Source organism: Entelurus aequoreus, linkage group LG04 (assembly GCF_033978785.1).
Source record: "Entelurus aequoreus isolate RoL-2023_Sb linkage group LG04, RoL_Eaeq_v1.1, whole genome shotgun sequence".
Lineage (NCBI taxonomy): Eukaryota > Metazoa > Chordata > Actinopteri > Syngnathiformes > Syngnathidae > Entelurus > Entelurus aequoreus.
In genome coordinates, this window is record NC_084734.1 from 14,152,027 (window position 1) to 14,172,717 (window position 20,691).

General features: G+C 40.1%; 1 protein-coding gene across 3 annotated transcripts in view; it reads right to left on the reverse strand.

Annotated features, from left to right (window-relative positions):
• The window catches only part of si:rp71-46j2.7 (uncharacterized), a 122,470-nt gene that overhangs the window by 73,689 nt on the left and 28,090 nt on the right, over positions 1–20,691 (reverse strand). For all 3 annotated transcript variants that reach the window (XM_062044271.1, XM_062044272.1, XM_062044273.1), the window contains exons 5-6: positions 16,196–16,361; positions 6,932–6,984 (exon numbers count right to left, since the gene is read on the reverse strand). In XM_062044271.1, the coding sequence (XP_061900255.1) occupies positions 6,932–6,984; positions 16,196–16,361 (219 nt within the window). The remainder of the gene's footprint in view (positions 1–6,931; positions 6,985–16,195; positions 16,362–20,691) is intronic.

Consider the following 20,691-nt stretch of genomic DNA (forward strand, 5'->3'; position numbering starts at 1 on the left):
ATGGGACATTCATCCTCTGCTGTTGTCATTTCTAATATAAAGTAGTGTAAAGTTATTAGTTATATCTGTCAGTAAACTCGCCATGAAAGCACTAAAACATACCGGTGTAGTGAGTTTACATTATTCATCAAAGGAACTTTAGTTATTAGAGAGTTCCGGTCGGACAGTTTTTCACGGGACACATTTCGGGCGTTGTTGTTGTTTCCGGATGAGGAGATGCTGCTCCGTTATTGATTGAAGTAAAGTCTGAATGTCATAAAAACAGTTAGCTCCATCTTTTGACACTTCTTCCACTCCCGTCCTTGCACGCTACACCGCTACAACAAAGATGACGGGGAAGGTGAGCCATGTAAATAAGACCGCCCACAAAACGGCGCATCCTGAAGAGACTGTCAGAAAGCGGCTTGAAGATGATGTGTAAAACATCATCTATGCGATATTTTGAGCAAAGAAACACCATTACATGTTATGTAGACCACTACGAAGTCTTTTACATGTAGAAAAAAATATACAATATGACTCCTTTAATGCGCCTTATAATCCGGTGCGCCTTTTATATGAAAACATATCGAAAATAGACCATTCATCGGTGGTGCGCCTTATAATCCGGGAAATACAGTAATTATCATCGATAGACCGATATAGAATTATATCGTGATACAATGTTCAGCTTTGTCGCCCTGCCCTAGTAGAAGGTAAGATTTTTAAAAAAAGGGGGGCACATTTCTGATGATGCGAACCAAAAAACTCAGTTTCACCCGTGCAAACACGCAGTTTTGTGTCAAGGCCAACGATGCAAATTTGCCGATGACGTCATTTATCGGCCCACAACAGATACATTCCAGCCATGGAGGAAACACTGGGAATAATCAGGTCCCACCATGTCAGGACTTGCCCGTTATATAATGCGCAGGTACACTTTTTTCTAGCCACCAGCATTTAAGTCATCTACAAAGTGTATAGATCATTTAGAGCAGGGGTGCCCACACTTTTTCTGCAGGCAAGCTACTTTTCAATTGATCAAGTCGTGGGGATCTACCTCATTCATATATATAATTTATATTTACTTATTTATGAAACATATGTTTTTGTTAACAAGTTAAAGGTGTTTAATGATAATGCAAGCAAGTTTAACACATATAGTTAATATTGTTAACAAGTTAAAGGTGTTTAAAGATAATACAAACATGTTTAACACATATAGTTAATGTTAACAAGTTAAAGGTGTTTAATGATAATACAAGCATGTTTAATACATACACTACCGTTCAAAAGTTTGGGGTCACATTGAAATGTCCTTATTTTCAATGAAGATAACTTTAAACTCGTCTTAACTTTAAAGAAATACACTCTATACATTGCTAATGTGGTAAATGACTATTCTAGCAGCAAATGTCTGGTTTTTGGTGCAATATCTACATAGGTGTATAGAGGCCCATTTCCAGCAACTATCACTCCAGTGTTCTAATGGTACAATGTGTTTGCTCATTGGCTCAGAAGGCTAATTGAGGATTAGAAAACCCTTGTGCAATCATGTTCACACATCTGAAAACAGTTTAGCTCGTTACAGAAGCTACAAAACGGACCTTCCTTTGAGCAGATTGAGTTTCTGGAGCATCACATTTGTGGGGTCAATTAAACGCTCAAAATGGCCAGAAAAAGAGAACTTTCATCTGAAACTCGACAGTCTATTCTTGTTCTTAGAAATGAAGGCTATTCTACAAAATTGTTTGGGTGACCCCAAACTTTTGAACGGTAGTGTAGTTAATATTGTTAACAAGTTAAAGGTGTTTAAAGATTATACAAGCATGTTTAACACATTGTTAATATTGTTAACAAGTTAAAGGTGTTTAATGATAATACAAGCATGTTTAACACATATAGTTAATATTGTTAACAAGTTAAAGGTGTTTAAAGATAATACAAGCATGTTGACAATCATTGGTACTTTAATCTTTAACACATATAGTTAATATTGTTTACAAGTTAAAGGTGTTTAAAGATAATACAAGCATGTTTAACACATATAGTTAATATTGTTAACAAGTTAAAGGTGTTTAAAGATAATACAAGCATGTTGACAACCATTGGTACTTTAATCTTTAATCTTTAACACATATAGTTAATATTGTTTACAAGTTACAGGTGTTTAAAGATAATACAAGCATGTTTAACACATATAGATTCCTTTCTTGAATGAAGACAAGAATATAAGTTGGTGTATTACCTGATTCTGATGACTTGCATTGATAGGAATCAGTCAGTGGTGCTGATAACGTCCGCATTTTCAAATGGAGGAGAAAAAAAGTCCTCCTTTCTGTCCAATACCACATGAAAGTGGTTGGTTTTTGCCATCTTATTTGTCCAGCTTCCGTACTCCTTTGTATACACTTTACAAGAAATACATTGGCGGCAAACTCTGTAGCTTGCTAGCTTGTGCACGCCAGCTTTCTGAGACTCTTATTTTGGTAGCGCAGGCAGGATGAAGCAGCGCTTTTATTGTGCAACTGTGCAGTCGGTCTTTGGAGTTTTGACGACCTGTACGGCGCCAGAGTCTGTTGAAATAAAAAGTGTTTCTCGCCTTCCTGTCGGTCATTTTTTCTTAATTATGAGCTGGCAGCAGCCAGCGTCATCTCAGAAGACCCTCGGGTGCCGTGAATGTCAATCAAGTGACGAAAGTGACGTCATAGTGAAGATTTATGATCGCTCATTTTTAGGACTATTTTTTTAATACCTGGCTGGCGATCGACTGACACACCCTCCGCGATCGACCGGTAGCTCGCGATCGACGTAATGGGCACCCCTGATTTAGAGAGAGGTGTGTGTAACATATTTCTTGAGAGTAAAGTTTGAGGTTCTTAATCTTCACAATTCTTTTGTGCTTTTCATAGAATGCACAACAAAAACCAGAAGTCTCGAGGTCACTTCAAAGTGAACCCCACAAGTGACTACTAGCAATGAATCCTCCTGTACTTCAGCAAAACTAAAGTAAGTTCTTACAAAAAGCAGCAATAGAAAAATGAAGGAAAGACCTTGTCTCTCCACCATTGTTCAGCTACCCCTGATAAAGAAATGCAAGTCAGCACAAGGCAAACACAGGAAGTGCTAAATTATTCAGAAGAACATATATCACCTGTGGACTATATGCAGACAAAATACTGAACTCTTTTTTTCTATTTCTATATCTTGGATTACTTTATCTGCAACGGCAAACTGCTCAGATAGAAAATATTCATGAAATGAAATATGAGCAGTGTAGAAAAAAGTTATTTTGCGTGTGTTGCTAGGCAGAATTCATGGTGGCTGTTGTGTATTTCTACTTGTGGCAGAGAGCACTGCTGCACCACACAGCTGAGCAAGGACAAGGAGAGGCGGCAGGAAGCAAGTCAGTCCGACACACACAAGGAAATGACAGTGTTGATTCAAATAGAAAATTATATGTAATTACTATACTGTAATTACTATACTGTAATCAACAGGGTTTAGAGATGAAGCATGCAAATCAACAGCTGGCGACAAACTTCTCTCCAAGCAAATAGGGGTGCACAAAAAATATATATATTCACATCGGCGATTCTTATTCATCCTAATTCGAAATCAATTCATTATTAAAAAATAAATAAATTAAAATTATTATTATTATAATTATTATTTTTTTTTAAGTAATAATTTTTTAAGACCTTTTTTGGGCATCTCCACGCAAGCAGAAGGAGCTTTTCTAACCTGCAACCTGCTGTGAAAAAGTTCCATTAAACCGTAATCAATATACCAAACACATTGCGAGAATTGATCTGATTCGAGAAACGTGTTGATTAAAAAACGATTCTGAATCGGTGGCACAGGGGTTAGTGCATGTGCCTCACAATACTAAGGTCCTGAGTTCAATCCCGGGCTCGGGATCTTTCTGTGTGGAGTGTGCATGTTCTCCCCGTGACTGCGCGGGTTCCCTTCGGGTACTCCGGCTTCCTCCCACCTCCAAAGACATGCACCTGGGGATAGGCCCCTCCCACCTCCAAAGACGTGCACCTGGGGATAGGCCCCTCCCACCTCCAAAGACATGCACATGGGGATAGGTTGATTGGCAACACTAAATTGTCCCTAGTGTGTGAATGTTGTCTGTCTATCTGTGTTGGCCCTGTGATGAGGTGGCGACTTGTCCAGGGTGTACTCCGCCTTCCGCCCGAATGCAGCTGAGATAGGCTCCAGCACCCCCCACGACCCCAAAAAGGGACAAGCGGTAGAAAATGGATGGATTCTGAATCAAACAGTCATCCCAAGAATCGGTAATGGAACGAATCGTAAGGTGCCCAAAGATTCACACCCCTACTAGCAAATCAGAGATTTTTTCCCCTCAATCACACACACACACACCCGACCAATTGATCAAACAACTTCCAAAATTCCTTTTTTTACTTAAACATTTTCTTTTGAGGTATTACTTCCAAACAAATTGGGTCCTAAAGATGTTTGTATCCAACTTAATGCAACATGTCCCATTATTCCCAATTAATGTGACTGAATCCAAGTGCTTAGAAATATAAAAACACAAACAAGGACCTGGAGTGCTGTTTTTTTTAACCACAGCACCACCTGCTGGAGATAATAAGGCGCTGCTCAACTCGCCTGAATGCATATTCCCAACAATAGGAGAACATGTACTGCAGGTAAGTGAACATTTTCTGCCTCTGTAATCGTCCATTGTTTGTTGTAGTGACCAAAAAATACACCCACACATGAAAATTAAATATAAGTGAACATATATATCAGTGGTTCACAAATTTTTTCTCACCAATTAAAGATTACAGATTAAAGTACCAATGATTGTCACACACACACTAGATGTGGTGAAATTTGTCCTCTGCGTTTGACCCATCCCCTTGGGGAGCAGTGGGCAGCAGCGGCGCCGCGCCCGGGAATCATTTTGGTGATTTAACCCCCAACTCCAACCCGTGTTGCTGAGTGCCAAGCAGGGAGGTTATGGGTCCCATTTTTATAGTCACCACCTTAGAAAACACTTGGCTCTCCAAGTACCGCCATAGTGACCAACATTATAATACAGTAGCGTAGTAGGCCTAAGTAGTCATTAAAAACAAGGCAGATGTTTTATGTAACAAGTATATGTAATATTTATATTTATTTATATGTATTATATCTGGCCAACATTACACACAGTTTGAATTTAGGAAAATAAAACACTGTACTTTTATCGGGTGATTCTTTGGCGTGCCACTGGAAGGAGCCGGCAAACCACTAGTGGTACACGTACCAGTTTGAGTGTCACTGATAAATATTATACACCAATAAAAAAATGTTTAGCTGCTCGACATGTTTGATGCCTGTTTGTTTCATCATCATTATCCTAAAATTAATATTCATAACACTTCAACTGTTAATTTACTAATTACCTTTGAGAACACCCCCCCGCCCCCCCATATTTCTCCAGGTCACCAATTAGTGACAGAAAGAAAAGCTCTGATTGGCTTGGGGAGAAGTTGTTTGGCGCCACCTGCTGGTTGGCATCTTTTTCAGACTGTTACAGTACCAATTCCCGGTGCTCTTATACCGGTACTCAACAATACTACGATACCAATTTTCGTTACTTTTGTGTATGTCCAACTGTGTTATCAAATTTCAGTTGTTGGGGAAAAAAATTAAACATTTTAATTCAACATTTAACACTGAGTTGTGCTGTCCGGTTATCTTGTTTTCTTACCCATCTATGTCTCATTTGCATGTATTGTATTATATCGTAGTTTTCGTTACTTTTCTTTTTGGGCTGTTTTGTGTTTGGCTTGGATCAGTTGAGCAGCCAGCCCTTTGTTTACACACGCGAGGAGCTGTTTGCGCTCTCCTTGCCAGCGCTATGGAGATCGCGGCCAGACATTCCTAGTGGTTAGAGTGTCTGCCCTGAGATGGGTAGGTCGTGAGTTCAAACCCCGGCCAAGTCATACCAAAGACTATAAAAATGGGACCCATTACCCTCAGCTTGGCACTCAGCATCAAGGGTTAGAATTGGGGGTTAAATCACCAAAAAAAGTATTCCCGGGCGCGGCCACCGCTGCTGCTCACGGCTCCCCTCAACTCCCAGGGGGTGATCAAGGGTGATGGGTCAAATGCAGAGAATAATTGCGCCACACCTAGTGTGTGTGTGACAATCATTGGTACTTTAACTTATATTGAGAGAGTATGGCCAACTCGGTTTCAAAGTTGGTAGCAAACATGGCGCCGTGTGGTCAGGTGAGGGGCTTTTGACCAATCATTTCGGAGTTCCTCTGGCCATACTCGCTCTGATTGGTCAAAAGCCGCCCCCGTGACCACAGGGCACCATGTTTGCTACCAACTTTGAAACCGAGGTGGCCATGCTCTGGACTACGGTGTGTTGCCTCAGCCAGGAAGTAGTCTTTGCAATTAAGTTGAATGTGCCAGTCTTTTGTTGAATCCTACAGAGTGTTTGAACTGTAAGCATCGTATTTATGACACGCTAGCTGTTCGATTGCAACATGCTTCTTAGTTTTAGATTATTACCAAATTTGGGGGTGTTGAAATCACCATGTAAAACCGCTAAGGCTATAGTTAGCATGTCTATGGCACATCCAATGTACATTAGCATCGAGCTAGTGGATTTACGGTCCTTTTGAGCGCCGCCTTCCCGCTTTGTTGGCATGGAAAAATATAACATTACCTAGAGACAGTCTGGCTTCCCTGAGTGCTTAACTGCTTGTTTCCTCGGCCAAGCTAACTACCGTCGTTTGATTTTAGGCGAATCTGTACCTGGTAGTGCCGAATTTGGTATGCATTCCTAACGGTCATTATGTGGACAGATCCCACAAGAGGTGAAAGGAGGTGATGATGGACGTGATGGAGACAGTTGCTGGACTGATGTTACAAATGCTATCAATCAAAGCTAAAATGAAAAAAATAGTAACCGCACCTTTGCTCTTTCCCTTAATCCTGCTCCCGGAGGAAACCACTCCCTCCAAGTTCCTGGAAACCAAGATACAACAAACAAGGTCAACCAACGGAGTCTGGAGGATACACGACACACACACACATTCTTGTATTTGTTACCTTCTTGAGACCTGAGAAAAATGCCTCCCTCTTTAGGACCACCATTTCCAGATGTATAAAGATTTGTATTTACAACATTAAAGGCCTACTGAAAGCCACTACTACCGACCACGCAGTCTGATAGTTTATATATCAATGATGAAATCTTAACATTGCAACACATGCCAGATTAACTTATAAAGTGCAATTTTAAATTTCCCGGGAAACTTCCGGCTGAAAACGTCTATGTATGATGACGTATGCGTGTGACGTCAAGGGTTGAAGCGGAAGTATTCGGACACCATTGTATCCCAATACAAACAGCTCTGTTTTCATCGCAAAATTCCACAGTATTCTGGACATCTGTGTTGGTCAATCTTTTGCAATTTGTTCAATTAACAATGGAGACTGCAAAGAAGAAAGCTGTAGGTGGGATCGGTGTATTAGCAGCTGGCTACAGCAACACAACCAGGAGGACTTTGAGTTGGATAGCAGACGCGCTACCGTGAGTACAGCTTTGGCTTCCAAACATTTGATCGCTTGCCCGTACGTGCACGTCGCTATGTGCATGTCACGTACGTAACTTTGGGGAAATATATGTTTCTTGCCGACTCTGATGGCGGCCGGGGTGTCGTCGAAAGCTACAACGCTCGCCGCTGCGCCACTGTCCTCACTTTGACTTCCTCCGTCTCCGGGCCGCCGACCGCATCGATGATCGGGTGAAGTCCTTCGTCGCGTCGTCGATCGCTGGAACGCAGGTGAGCACGGGTGTTGATGAGCAGATGAGAGCTGGCGTAGGTGGAGAGCTAATGTTTTTAGCATAGCTCTGTCGAGGTCCCGTAGCTAAGTTAGCTTCAATGGCGTCGTTAGCAACAGCATTGCTAGGCTTCACCAGGCGGTACAGCATTAACCGTGTAGTTTACAGGTCCACAGTTTGGTAGTATTGTTGATCTTCTGTCTATCCTTCCAGTCAGGGGCTTATTTATTTTGTTTCTATCTGCATTTAAGCACGATGCTATCACGTTAGCTCCGTAGCTAAAGTGCTTCGCCGATGTATTGTCGTGGAGATAAAAGTCACTGTGAATGTCCATTTCGCGTTCTAGACTCTCATTTTCAAGAGGATATAGTATCCGAGGTGGTTTAAAATACAAATCCGTGATCCACAATAGAAAAAGGAGACAGTGTGGAATCCAATGAGCCCTTGTACCTAAGTTACGGTCAGAGCGAAAAAAGATCCGTCCTGCACTGCACTCTAATCTTTCACTCTCACGTACCTCATCCACAAATCTTTCATCCTGGCTCAAATTAATGGGGTAATCGTCGCTTTCTCTGTCCGAATCGCTCTCGCTGCTGGTGTAAACAATGGGGAAATGTGAGGAGCCTTTCAACCTGCGACGTCACGCTACTTCCGGTACAGGCAAGGCTTTTTTATCAGCGACCAAAAGTTGCGAACTTTATCGTCGATGTTCTCTACTAAATAATTTCAGCAAAAATATGGCAATGATCAAGTATGACACATACAACGGATTTGCTATCCCCGTTTAAATTAAAAAAAATCATTTCAGTAGGCCTTTAACAATATATAAATACTATGCAAACATAAAAAAGGTACGCTTTTAGCTAATTTTTATTATTTTTTGTTTGTAATTCGTTTTTAATCTTCATTATTTACTTCAAGTTATTACAGTATGTCTTATTTATTTTAATTAATTAATTTTAAATTTCTTACACACACTTGTTATTTCATATGTTGACCAGAGGTGAAAGAGACACACAGTCCAATTGAAAAATCCCTCCTTTTTGGGACCACCCTCATTTTGATGGATTTCACCACCAGGGGTGCAAATGAGACATTGTCTATTAGACGCAACGGTTTTCCGTATTGGGACCATGATTTATGTCCTAACTCGTTCACACCTCCACATATGGAAGGTACTTTTCCTTGTTGATGTCTCAAGAAGGGTAGATATACAAGAACACACACACACACACACACACACACACACACACACACACACACACACACACACACACACACACACGTATTTGTTACCTTCTTGAGACCACCGAAAAATGCCTACCTCTTTAGGACCACCTTTTCTAGATATATAAAGATTTGTATTTACAACATTAATAATTTATACATACTATGCAAATATAAAAAAAGTTTAGCTTTTAGTACATTTTTTGTTTGTAATTGTTTTTTAATCTTTATTATCTACTTTAAGTTATTACTAGAGATGTCCGATAATTTCGGCCTGCCGATATTATCGGCCGATAGATGCTTTAAAATGTAATGTCGGAAATTATCTGGATCGGTTTCAAAAAGTAATATTAATGACTTTTTAAAACGCCGCTGTACGGAGCGGTACACGGACGTAGGGAGAAGTACAGAGCAGTTGCGTCTCCCAGTCAGCAGCCCCTCCCCTCTCCCCTCTCCCACACACAACACAGGAGTTGCAGCACGACTGCAGCATGAGAGGTTTACTGGCGACTTTTGATGACCTCATCAAACCGCCGCGAGCGTAGCATAACAACAACAAGAGTGTGTTGTTGCCGGTGCTGTAGCCGTGGCTAACAAGCCAGCGAGCTCGGTGACTAACGACACCATGTTTATGGTTTGGGATCATTTTTAAGTGTCTCTGACGGATAAAAAACTGGCAATTTGCAATGACTGCAAAAAGTTGGTTATGCAAGGAGGAACCAAGACGTCTTCCTTTAATACGAGCAATTTGATCTCCCACCTCTTCGAGAATCAGAAGGAGATACACGATGAATACAAGCGGAAGATGGATGAAAAGCATACACCGAAAAAAAGTAGTATACCACACAGTCTTGCACTAAAGGAGGACTATGTTATTGTTTACTTTATTACTCTAGTAAACTCTGGACTGAAGCTGTGTGCCTTCATTGTTTTTGTAGCTGTTGTTTTGAGGCATCTTTAAAAAAATTATGCACTTTGTGAAAGTCAAAGTATAGTATTTCCCATAGTTGTAGCGGGTATCAGGATTATCTCGGGGAGAGCATGTCCCAAATTCCAAGCTGCTGTTTTGAGGCATGTTAAAAAAAATAATGCACTTTGTGACTTCAATAATAAATATGGCAGTGCCATGTTGGCACTTTTTTTCCATAACTTGAGTTGATTTATTTTGGAAAACCTTGTTACATTGTTTAATGCATCCAGCGGGGCATCACAACAGAATTAGGCATAATAATGTGTTAATTCCATGACTGTATATATCGGTATCGGTCCAATAATGGCAAAAAAGCCATTATCGGACATCTCTAGTTATTACAGTATGTCTCTGTATACATATTTATTTATTTATTTTTTAAATTAATTTTGGCCAAAGGGGCGCATTTCAATTTCTTACACACACTTATTACATATGTTGGCCAGAAGGGGAGCACTTCAATTTTTTACACCCACTTGTTATTTCATATGTTGGCCAGAGAGGGAGCACTTTTAAAAGAGACAGTCAACTTGAAAAATCCCTCCTTTTTGGGACCACCCTCATTTTGATAGATGTCACCAGCAGGGGTGCAAATGAGACATTGTCTATTAGATGTAGATGCAATGTTATTGGAACCATGATTTATGTCATCACTTGTTCACACCTCCTCATATGGAAGATACTTTTCCTTCTTCATGTCTCAAGAAGGGTAGAAATACACACACACACACACACACACACACACACACACACACACACACACACACACACACACACACACACACACACACACACACACACACACACACACACACACACACACACACACACACACACACACACACACACACACACACACACACACACACACACACACACACACACACGTATTTGTTACCTTCTTGAGACCACCCCTTTAGGACCACCTTTTGTATATACATAAAGATTTCTATTTACAACATTAATAATATATACATACTATGCAAATATAAAAAAGTTAAGCTTTTAGTTCATTTTTTGTTTGTAATTGTTTTTTAATCTTCATTATTTACTTTAAGTTACTACAGTATGTCTCTATATACATATATATATTTTTTAAATACATTTTGGCCAAAGGGGGCGCATTTCAATTTCTTACACACACTTGTTATTACATATGTTGGCCAGAGGGGGAGCACTTACATTTTTTACACCGACTTATTTCATATGTTGACCAGAGGGGGAGCACTTTTAAAAGCGACACAGTCAATTTGAAAAATCCCTCCTTTTTAGGACCACCCTAATTTTGCTAGATTTCACCACCAGGGGTGCAAATGAGACATTCTCTATTACCTATGTGTCAAAGTCAAGGCCCGCGGGCCTGATCGATGGCCCCCGGGAGGATATTTGATTAGTATTAAAACCGGCCCGCAGGCCACAGCCGCCTGCTGCTGTTTAGCACGCACCAATACTCCATCCCCCACAATGCAATGGTAGCCCGCGAACTCACTGCAGCGCCGCAAGTGGGCCTCGGCTTCATTATTCATCAACATTCAGGGCAGATGTCAACTTTCAGCAACCCACCTCCCCAATAATGGCTAAACGGAAGGTGGGCGGTGAGAACAGGGGGTTTCAAGCCAGGTGGGAGGCAGAGTACATGTTCACGGAGGTAAAAGGCAAACCTGTGTGGAGAAAGTGTGGCTGTAATGAAAGAATATCATCTAAGAAGGCACTATGAAACGTCTAAGAAACCCAAAGACAAGAATATGGACAGAAGGTGGAAGAATTAAAACGAGGCCTTAAGTCCCGGCAGGCTCTGTTCACTAAAGCCACATCACAAAGCTGTGGTGTCGTTTTGATAACTGACACCATGTTTAAATATAATTGTAATATTTGAATGATGATAAATGAATGTGTTGTGGCAGTATGCGGATTTCACCAATGCGGCGGTTTGTGGAAACAATCGGATGCTTTTCCAAACATTTTTTAAAAACTGCCAACGTTAGAATGCTAAATGCATGTCCTACTCAGCGGCCTAGTGGTTAGAGTGTCCGCCCTGAGATCGGTAGGTTGTGAGTTCAAACCCCGGCCGAGTCATACCAAAGACTATAAAAATGGGACCCATTACCTCCCTGCTTGGCACTCAGCATCAAGGGTTGGAATTGGGGGTTAAATCACCAAAAATGATTCCCGGGCGCGGCCACCGCTGCTGCTCATTGCTCACCTCCCAGGGGGGGAACAAGGGGATGGGTCAAATGCAGAGGAAAAATTTCACCACACCTAGTGTGTGTGTGACAATCATTGGTACTTTTAACAGGAAGTGCTTAAAGTTGAGTGGCTTTGTAAAAACACAGACAAAGTCTAAGTTGGTTGTGTTCTTCATGGTGTTTTTGAAACGGCACCAATTTTTTCCTCAGTTTTCAACTTACGTCAAGTGTTTTGCCAAGAGGATTATTTGTAGTATGTACATTTTCAGAATGTACTTCTTCTATTTTTGGCCAAAGTGAGACAAAGAAAAGAATCTGAAGTTGTCTTTATTTTTAAGTTATCATGCTATGATTTTACCAGTCCGGCCGGCATGGGAATAGACTTTCCTCCATGCGGCCCTTGAGCTAAAATTAGTTTGACATAGGGCTGGGCGATATATCGATATATCGCGGGTTTGTCTCTGTGCGATATAGAAAATGACTATATGGTGATATTGGAGTATACGTTCTCACGCAGTTGCTTTTAGCTGCGGGCATTACACTACAGGCTCTTCTCACTCTCTTGTCTCTCCTTCTCACAGAGACATAAAACAAGCGCACCGTCTTGCATAAGTATACACCGTCGCGGAGAAGAGAGGTAGCGGCATCAGTAACGTTAGCTGTGGTGCGAGTGGTAATACGAGAGAAAGAAGGTGCAAATCTGGTAACAAAAGAAGGAAGAATTAATTCCCAAGAAAAACAGCAAGGGGTCCATCGTCTGGCGGTGGTTTGGCTTGAAGCGGGAAGATGTTGAACAGTAATATGTAGGGGTGTAACGGTACGTGTATTTGTATTGAACTGTTTCGGTACGGGGGTTTCGGTTTGGTTCGGAGGTGTACTAAACGAGTTTCCACATGGACATATTAAGTAGCGTAACACACGTTGTGTAAACAATGCACACCGAGGCACAACACACAGCATGCTAGCAACAACCGGGCTACGATAGACTGACCATACGTCCTCTTTTCACCGGACATGTCCTCTTTTGCGGAGCTGTCAGGGCGGAGTTTCTTAAATGCCTCAAATGTCCGGCATTTTGAGTTAGGGTTGCGTGTATTTTCAATGTACGTTCAGGGTTAAGAAGGGGTTAAAAACAAAACTAATTGTGAAGGTGCGCAGCAGCATTGGTAAGGGAGGGGGCAGAGACAGAGAGAGCGAGAGAGTTATGATAAATGCGCATGCGTTGCCAGGCTCTGCTCTTTATCCATAGATTTATCACATTTATTTTTTTATTATCTATAGCAGGGGTGTCAAAAGTGTGCCCCGGAGGCCATTTGCGGCCCACAGCTAATGTTTTAAAGGCCCACGGCACATTCTAAAAATACTATTAAAATAAACAAAAACATAACAAAAGTGAAATAAAAAAGCTTAAAGGTTAAATGTAATTTAGAAAAAGTTGCAATGTTGACTAATAAAACAAAGCTGTTTTTTTTTTCTTTCAAACTGTCATTGCTCAAAACATAATATTGAATCAAAATCAATGTTATTATGAATTATTGACCTATCCAAGGTTCAGATTACTTCACATCAAATATTCCACTAAGAAAAATATTTTTGGTGGAAGATTTTGCAAATTTGGTAAATAAATAACCAAAACATTTATATTTTGTTGTTTTCTTACTGTACCGAAAATGAACCGAACCGTGACCTCTAAACCGAGGTACGTACCAAACCGAAATTTTTGTGTACCGTTACACCCCTAGTAATAGTTGTCAAGTATGCGTCAAAAGTGTTGCTACAAAAAGTAGCACCACTGCTAATGTGTGTCACCCGCTAGAGCAGACCTGGGCATTCTGCGGCCCGCGGGCCGCATCCGGCCCTTTGTACGTCCCTGTCCGGCCCGCGTGAGGCCAATTATAAATTACAAAATAAATTTTAAAAAGTATCTATTTCGAGTGTGCAATACAACGGTGCTGCTTTTGTTTTGAAAAGCGTTATTTGTATTACTTCCGTGCGGACGTATGCTCGTGCGCGCAGCGGCAATCACAAATACAAAATAAATTTTAAAAAAAACATATTTGTCGTGCGTGCAATACAACTGTGCTGCTTTTATTTTGAAAAGTGTTATATGTGCGTATGTCCTGTGAGGGAAGGCGCACAGCGACAAGTGATGCCCGGTTATCCCCGAGACGCTAAAAAGAGAAAAGTTGATGACGAATGGCGTGTTTTAAAAAAGACATGGACTGCCAAGTAAAGGTAAAGCCGTGTGCTTATTTGTGGTACACACGTTGCTGTGTTTAAAGAATATAGTGTAACGACCTGCTGAAGTAGATGTTGTCTTCTTGAGTTGCGTAAATGAGAAGTGAGGAGACGTGCGTGTGGAAGGAACGAGATATGTTGAGCTGTGTTAGTATAGCTTGCTCAATAAAAGTTTAAAAAGAGCGTCAGACTTGGTGTGCACTTCTTCTGGACGCTACAATTGGTGTCAGAAGTAAAACTTTGCGCATACTGCACTGTTTGTGTGCTACGTCATCGGGAGGTACGTGCCACGTGAGGAGCTCGTCGCAAAGAGAGAGAGAGACAGAGAGAGAGAGCGTTTACAGGTGCAGCCACGCTGCTTGACACGGGGGAATTCCACCCTCAATGAAGACTCCCAGGTTTGATGGCAAGGCGAACTGGGAGGCATTTCATCCCACTTGTGACATCAATTGTAGCGTCCAGAAGAAGTGCACACCAAGTCTGATGCACTTTTTAAACTTTTATTGAGCATGCTATACTAACACAGCTCAACTTATATCTTTCTTTCCAAAAGGAAAACCAATCCTCACTCCTCATTTCCGCAACAGCAACGCTTCTTCCTTCTTCGCCAATCACCTTACAGGCGTGCTACGTTCACAACAAAGAGGATGCAGGATGAAGTGACAGAAATTGAAATTTTTGTATTGTAATATACATCAGGAAGTGTTGTGTAAGAAAGTGTTAAAAATAAAACCATCAAAAGCCATCTGCTTTTGTATAAAGATAAGTTAGGTTAAATGAAAATATTATTATTATCTATCTTACGGTACATCAAAAATAATTTGAGCAAAATTTAATTGAAATATTGTCGGTGTGGCCCTCCAGCAGTGCTCGGGTTGCTCATGCGGCCCCCGGTAAAAATTAATTGCCCACCCCTGCGCTAGAGAATGAAGAGTGCTTGAAACTCCGCATGTCAACATCTCCGTTCGGTGCCACACCCACAAAATGCCCAAGCAACCCTTTCCAGATCAACACCGTATGAAACAAATAGTCAACAACAGAAGGAGATAACATCCGCAGGAACCTACCACATAGCGAAGGACATACACTATTTGATTTCCTATTATGCAGCTCATTTTTATTTGACACTTATTGACATATATTGTGTGACATCATGCACAAAAGTGCACTTTATTTGTTTTAAACTATTGTAGTGGCATTCTGTACAAAAAGTGCACTTTAATTTAGTGTTGTTTTGATATGTCATCTTAGTGACATCATGCACAAAAGTGCACCAATAGCTTGTTTTAAAAGGTCTCTGACAATCTTGCACTTTCTGTTTTGGAAATGACATGAATGTTTGTGCCACTGCTTAATAACTGTTTAATAAATACACTTTTGCTAAATTGACTTAGTTGTGATTTCCCTCTCTGCATGAAAGTTTAAAATGAGCATATATTAATGCAGTATGAAGAAGAATATTTTAATGTAGACACATAGAATCATCATACTACTGTGATTATATGCATCAAGTGTTCATTCAAGGCTAAGGCAAAATATCGAGATACATATCGTGAATTGCGATATGGCCTAAAAATATTGAGATATTAAAAAAAGGCCATATCGCCCAGCCCTAGTTTGACACCCCTGCTCTATTAGATGCAATGGTTTTTTTCCGTATTGGGACCATGATTTATGTCCTAACTTGTTCACCGGTCCTCATATGGAAGGTACTTTTCCTTGTTGATGTCTCAAGAAGGGTAGAAATACAAGAACACCATTGCTACTCACACTTCAGCACACTCGCCCTCCTCCTGCGAGGCCAGGGAGGCTTGTTCTGGGTCGGAGGCGCACAGTTCCTCCATGGAACCCTTGGGTGTCACGCTGTCAAGCTGGCTCACCACCAGCTGGTTGAGGTTGTCAGGGTCAGACAGCCATGTCACCAACAGACCCAAACCTGAGGGGCAAATCAGGACACTCCGTTAGGTACACTCGTTAATGAGAGACAATAAAAAAAACGTGTGTTAAAAGGACATTTGCAGAAAGGTATTCATTTAAAAATATTTCAACTGCATCATATTTGCCCCATGGAGCTAAAATACACAAATCATTTAAAAACAAAGTGCATCCAATGAAATGCTCGTCCTGCGATCACTTTTGTTGCCAATTACAACTGATAATGTTAAAGAGAACCGCTGTGTGATATTGCCAACTCCATTATCTGCTGTATAAATATAATAAAAGGTTTCATCAATATTTCATTCATTGGGCGCAAGCCAACAGAAATAGTAGCGAGCGAGCCTGGACTTGAGAGATAATTCTTCAATGACGGCCATAAAAGTAATTTATTGTACATGCATTGTCAAATGTGTCGCCTAAAAGGAATTGCAAAAAAAGATTAAAGATTTTATGCCTTTGTAAAGACGAACCCCTAAAAGGAAATAGTAAATCTCTGCACACAGATACAAACATGAATGAATGGTGTTTTGGAAGTAGGGTTGTATGGTATACCGGTATTAGTATAGTACCGCGATAATAATCATATTCGGTACTATACTGCCTCTAAAAAGTACCGGTCCCCAGCCTCCGCCGTCGTCATGTCGTGTCATTGCTGGTTCAAGAGCAGAGGCGCATGTTCGGCAGCGCACGCACACCGAGTACTTACAAGGAGACACAGTGTGTAGACATAAAAGGGAGAATGGACGCATTTTGGCTTAAAAAGTAAAGATAAAGGTGAAGTTATAACACTGAAACACCCTCAGGTAGAGGTGCTTCAAGACATGGCTAGCTAGCTAGTGGCTAAAGTCCAGTGTTTTAGCTACTTCTAAATCACTAATTCTCGTCACCATGGCGACAAATAAAATAAGTTTCTTACAAGTATTATTATCATTGCTGGACGAGGAATAGCTAAACATGCTTCACTACACACCGTAGGAGGATACAATAGCTCACCGGCGTCACAATGTAAACAAACGCCATTGGTGGATCTACACCTGACATCCACTGTAATGATACCAAGTACAGGAGCGTATCTACTCGATACTACTATGATTACAACAATATTTTTTGGCATCACATCTTTGTTTTTTTAAAAATGTAATATTATGTTTATAAACTCAGAAAATACGTCCCTGGACACATGAGGACTTTGAATATGACCAATGTATGATCGATACAAATTTGTGGTATCATCCAAAGTATCAAACAACAGAAGAATTAGTGATTATTACATTTTAACAGAAGTGTAGATAGAACATATTGAAACAGAAAATAAGCAGATATTAACAAGAATGAACAAGTAGATTAATAATTCATAATGTGGACAAAATAATAGGTAGATAAATGACACAATATGTTACTGCATATGTCAGCAGACTAATTAGGAGTCTTTGTTTGTTTACTTACTACTAAAAGACAAGTTGTCTAGTATGTTCACTATTTTATTTAAGGACATATAAAATAAATATATGTTTAATGTACCCTAAGATTTTTTTGTTAAAATAAAGACAATAATGCCATTTTTTGTGGTTCCCTTTATTTAAAAAAGTATTGAAAAGTACCGAAATACATTTTGGTACCGGTACCAAAATATTGGTATCGGGACAACGCTAATTGGAAGTGTTTTGTCCAAAATCGAGCCTTGATGTCGTAATGGTGAGTGTTTAAAAGTGCTTTTAGAAAGCCCTCTTGGGAACGTGCCATTTTGTGTCTGCAGCTTTAATGCTAATGAGCGGTGTTTGTTTCAAGCCCATTTTGAGCAGTTACCCACTTTCTACATATACAGTCACACTGCACTTGTCTAGGTACCATATGCAATTGTTCGTTTTCACATCGCGCTTCAAATATTGCCGCTTCACCACATTGCAGATTTTTGTAAATTATTAATCTATAGCATATTCTACAATTGTTGGTCTCAAATTAAGAATTATATAGCATGAAAATGGTTAAATAAAGTACAAATATCAGTACCACAGTGGTACTGGCCACTAGATGAGACCATAGCAAACAGAGCATGCTGTTCAGTATCGTGGCCACTGATGGGCTCAGCCTCCGGCAGCATTGCTATATTGGATTTAAAGAGTGCAAAGGTGACTGAAGGGTGTTATTTCATGTCGAGAGGGCTCTCATATTGTTGAAAAAGGTTGTTGTTGCTGTGGTTGTTATTGTTATTGTTGTGCTTATTGTTATCTCTCTGTCTTATCCCCCTCTTGTCCCCCTCTGTCTTCCTTTTTCCTTTTCTTTCTATCCCCTCCGGTCCGGCTGCACCAAATAATATAAATCCATTTAATATTCCGTCAGTCTACCCCAGGGCAGCTGTGGCTACGAAAGTAGCTTACCACCACCACGTGTGTATGAATGATGGGTTTTTAACACGTAAAGCGACTTTGGGTACTTAGAAAAGTGCTATATAAATCCCAGGTATTATTATTATTATTATTATTAATAAAGTAAAATACCAGTAAAGCAACAAGAGTGAAGTGAAGTGAGTGAAGTGAATTACATTTATATAGCGCTTTTTCTCAAGTGACTCAAAGCGCTTTACATAGTGAAACCCAATATCTAAGTTACATTCAAACCAGTGTGGGTGGCACTGGGAGCAGGTGGGTAAAGTGTCTTGCCCAAGGACACAACGGCAGTGACTAGGATGGCGGAAGCGGGGATCGAACCTGCAACCCTCAAGTTGCTGGCACGGCCGCTCTACCAACCGAGCTATACCGGAGCTAGGATTCCTCACAAGAGTGTTATCTAACACTTCTCTTTTTTTAAAGTAAATCTGTACAGCAAATACGGGCATCGACATCAACTATATGATTGGCCTGAGTAGCTGGACAAAACAACAAAAATTCAAATAAAAAATAAATAAATAAATAAATAAATGACGAAAAGTAAATGTACAAACAATTATGTCGTGCTAAAATGAACTAAAATAGTATACTGTCAAAGTGCAAATGAAAATATAGCTTCACCACTTTAGTCATATTTTTTGCGCTGAAGAAACTTCTCTATGACTACAGCTCCGAACTTCTTCCGTTTGATATTGTCATTACTGCCACACGTGGTGAAAAGGTGTATTGCAACTAAGTACTGCTGTGGCCCACACAAAGCAACACATTTTTTGGCGGCCATCTCGGGGGCGCTCGTGGCCCTGTGGTTAAAAAACACTAATAGACAATACCAATAATACTAAAGAGATAGTATATCACAGCAGCAATAAAATAGGACGACTAAAAGATTTAATAAATTATAAGTAAATACAACTTAAAGTGTGGTAGCGTTAAGCAGTATAGCAGGGGTGTCCAAACTTATTGACGTGGGGGCCGCATTGGGCTGAAAAAATTTGGCTGTGGGCCAAAGCCGACTGGTAGTAGAGTAACAATATGTGTGCATATTATACTAATATATGTACATATAAAAATAATGGATACACAGTATAATTAATAATATAATTGGATATTAAGAGGATGTGAACTCCTACCTTGTTTATTTCCGTGACAACCTACTTAAAGTTCTGTTATCATTGAGAAATATCCAGCAGCTAAAATGCATCGAACATGTATAAGTGTGTGGAGAGAGTTTTGCATTTTTCCCATCATGCAGCGTAATGAATTTAAATTGGTGTAACTTTAGAATTTTTTATCATGCTTGGATCGGTTTTATAATATCCACAAAGTTCAGTGAGCAGGTTGTGTTATGTGAGACCACGTGTGTTGACTTTTTGTGTTGGTTGCATTTTATTTTGTGGCATGACGAGGGAAGGTTGTTTGGATCAGGTCATATAAGTGAATGCGGTGCTGTAATACATTCAAATCACAATTTATGGTCATTGACCTGATTTACCCACATTGTCCGGCGGCAGATGAGTAGCACTTACATTGTCAGATGGTAAAGTGAAATGGGAATCAACCTGCGGGCCAGAGTTTTACGGGACAAATTATTATCTATTACAATACGGAGAGTGATCCAGTACAGCTGGATGGAGTGAGTTACATCCCTATTCATAATTTAAGTACAATTCAAATATCAAATAAAACACAAAATATTATTTTGTGTCAAAGTAGCTGTAATAGTGATATTAAAAAAACTGAACTAACAAAATGGGTAGTATAGTGAATTTTTTGTAGATTTTTTCAAAAATAAAAAATGTGTTTTGGATACCAAAATGTTGTTAACATTCTGGCAAAACAATCGTATTCCTTTTTTTTGGTTGAAATAAAATATGGAAAAAAACATTACAAAAATGTGTATCTCTTAGCAATTTTTATTTTGTAAAAGTTGATCTCAGAAGA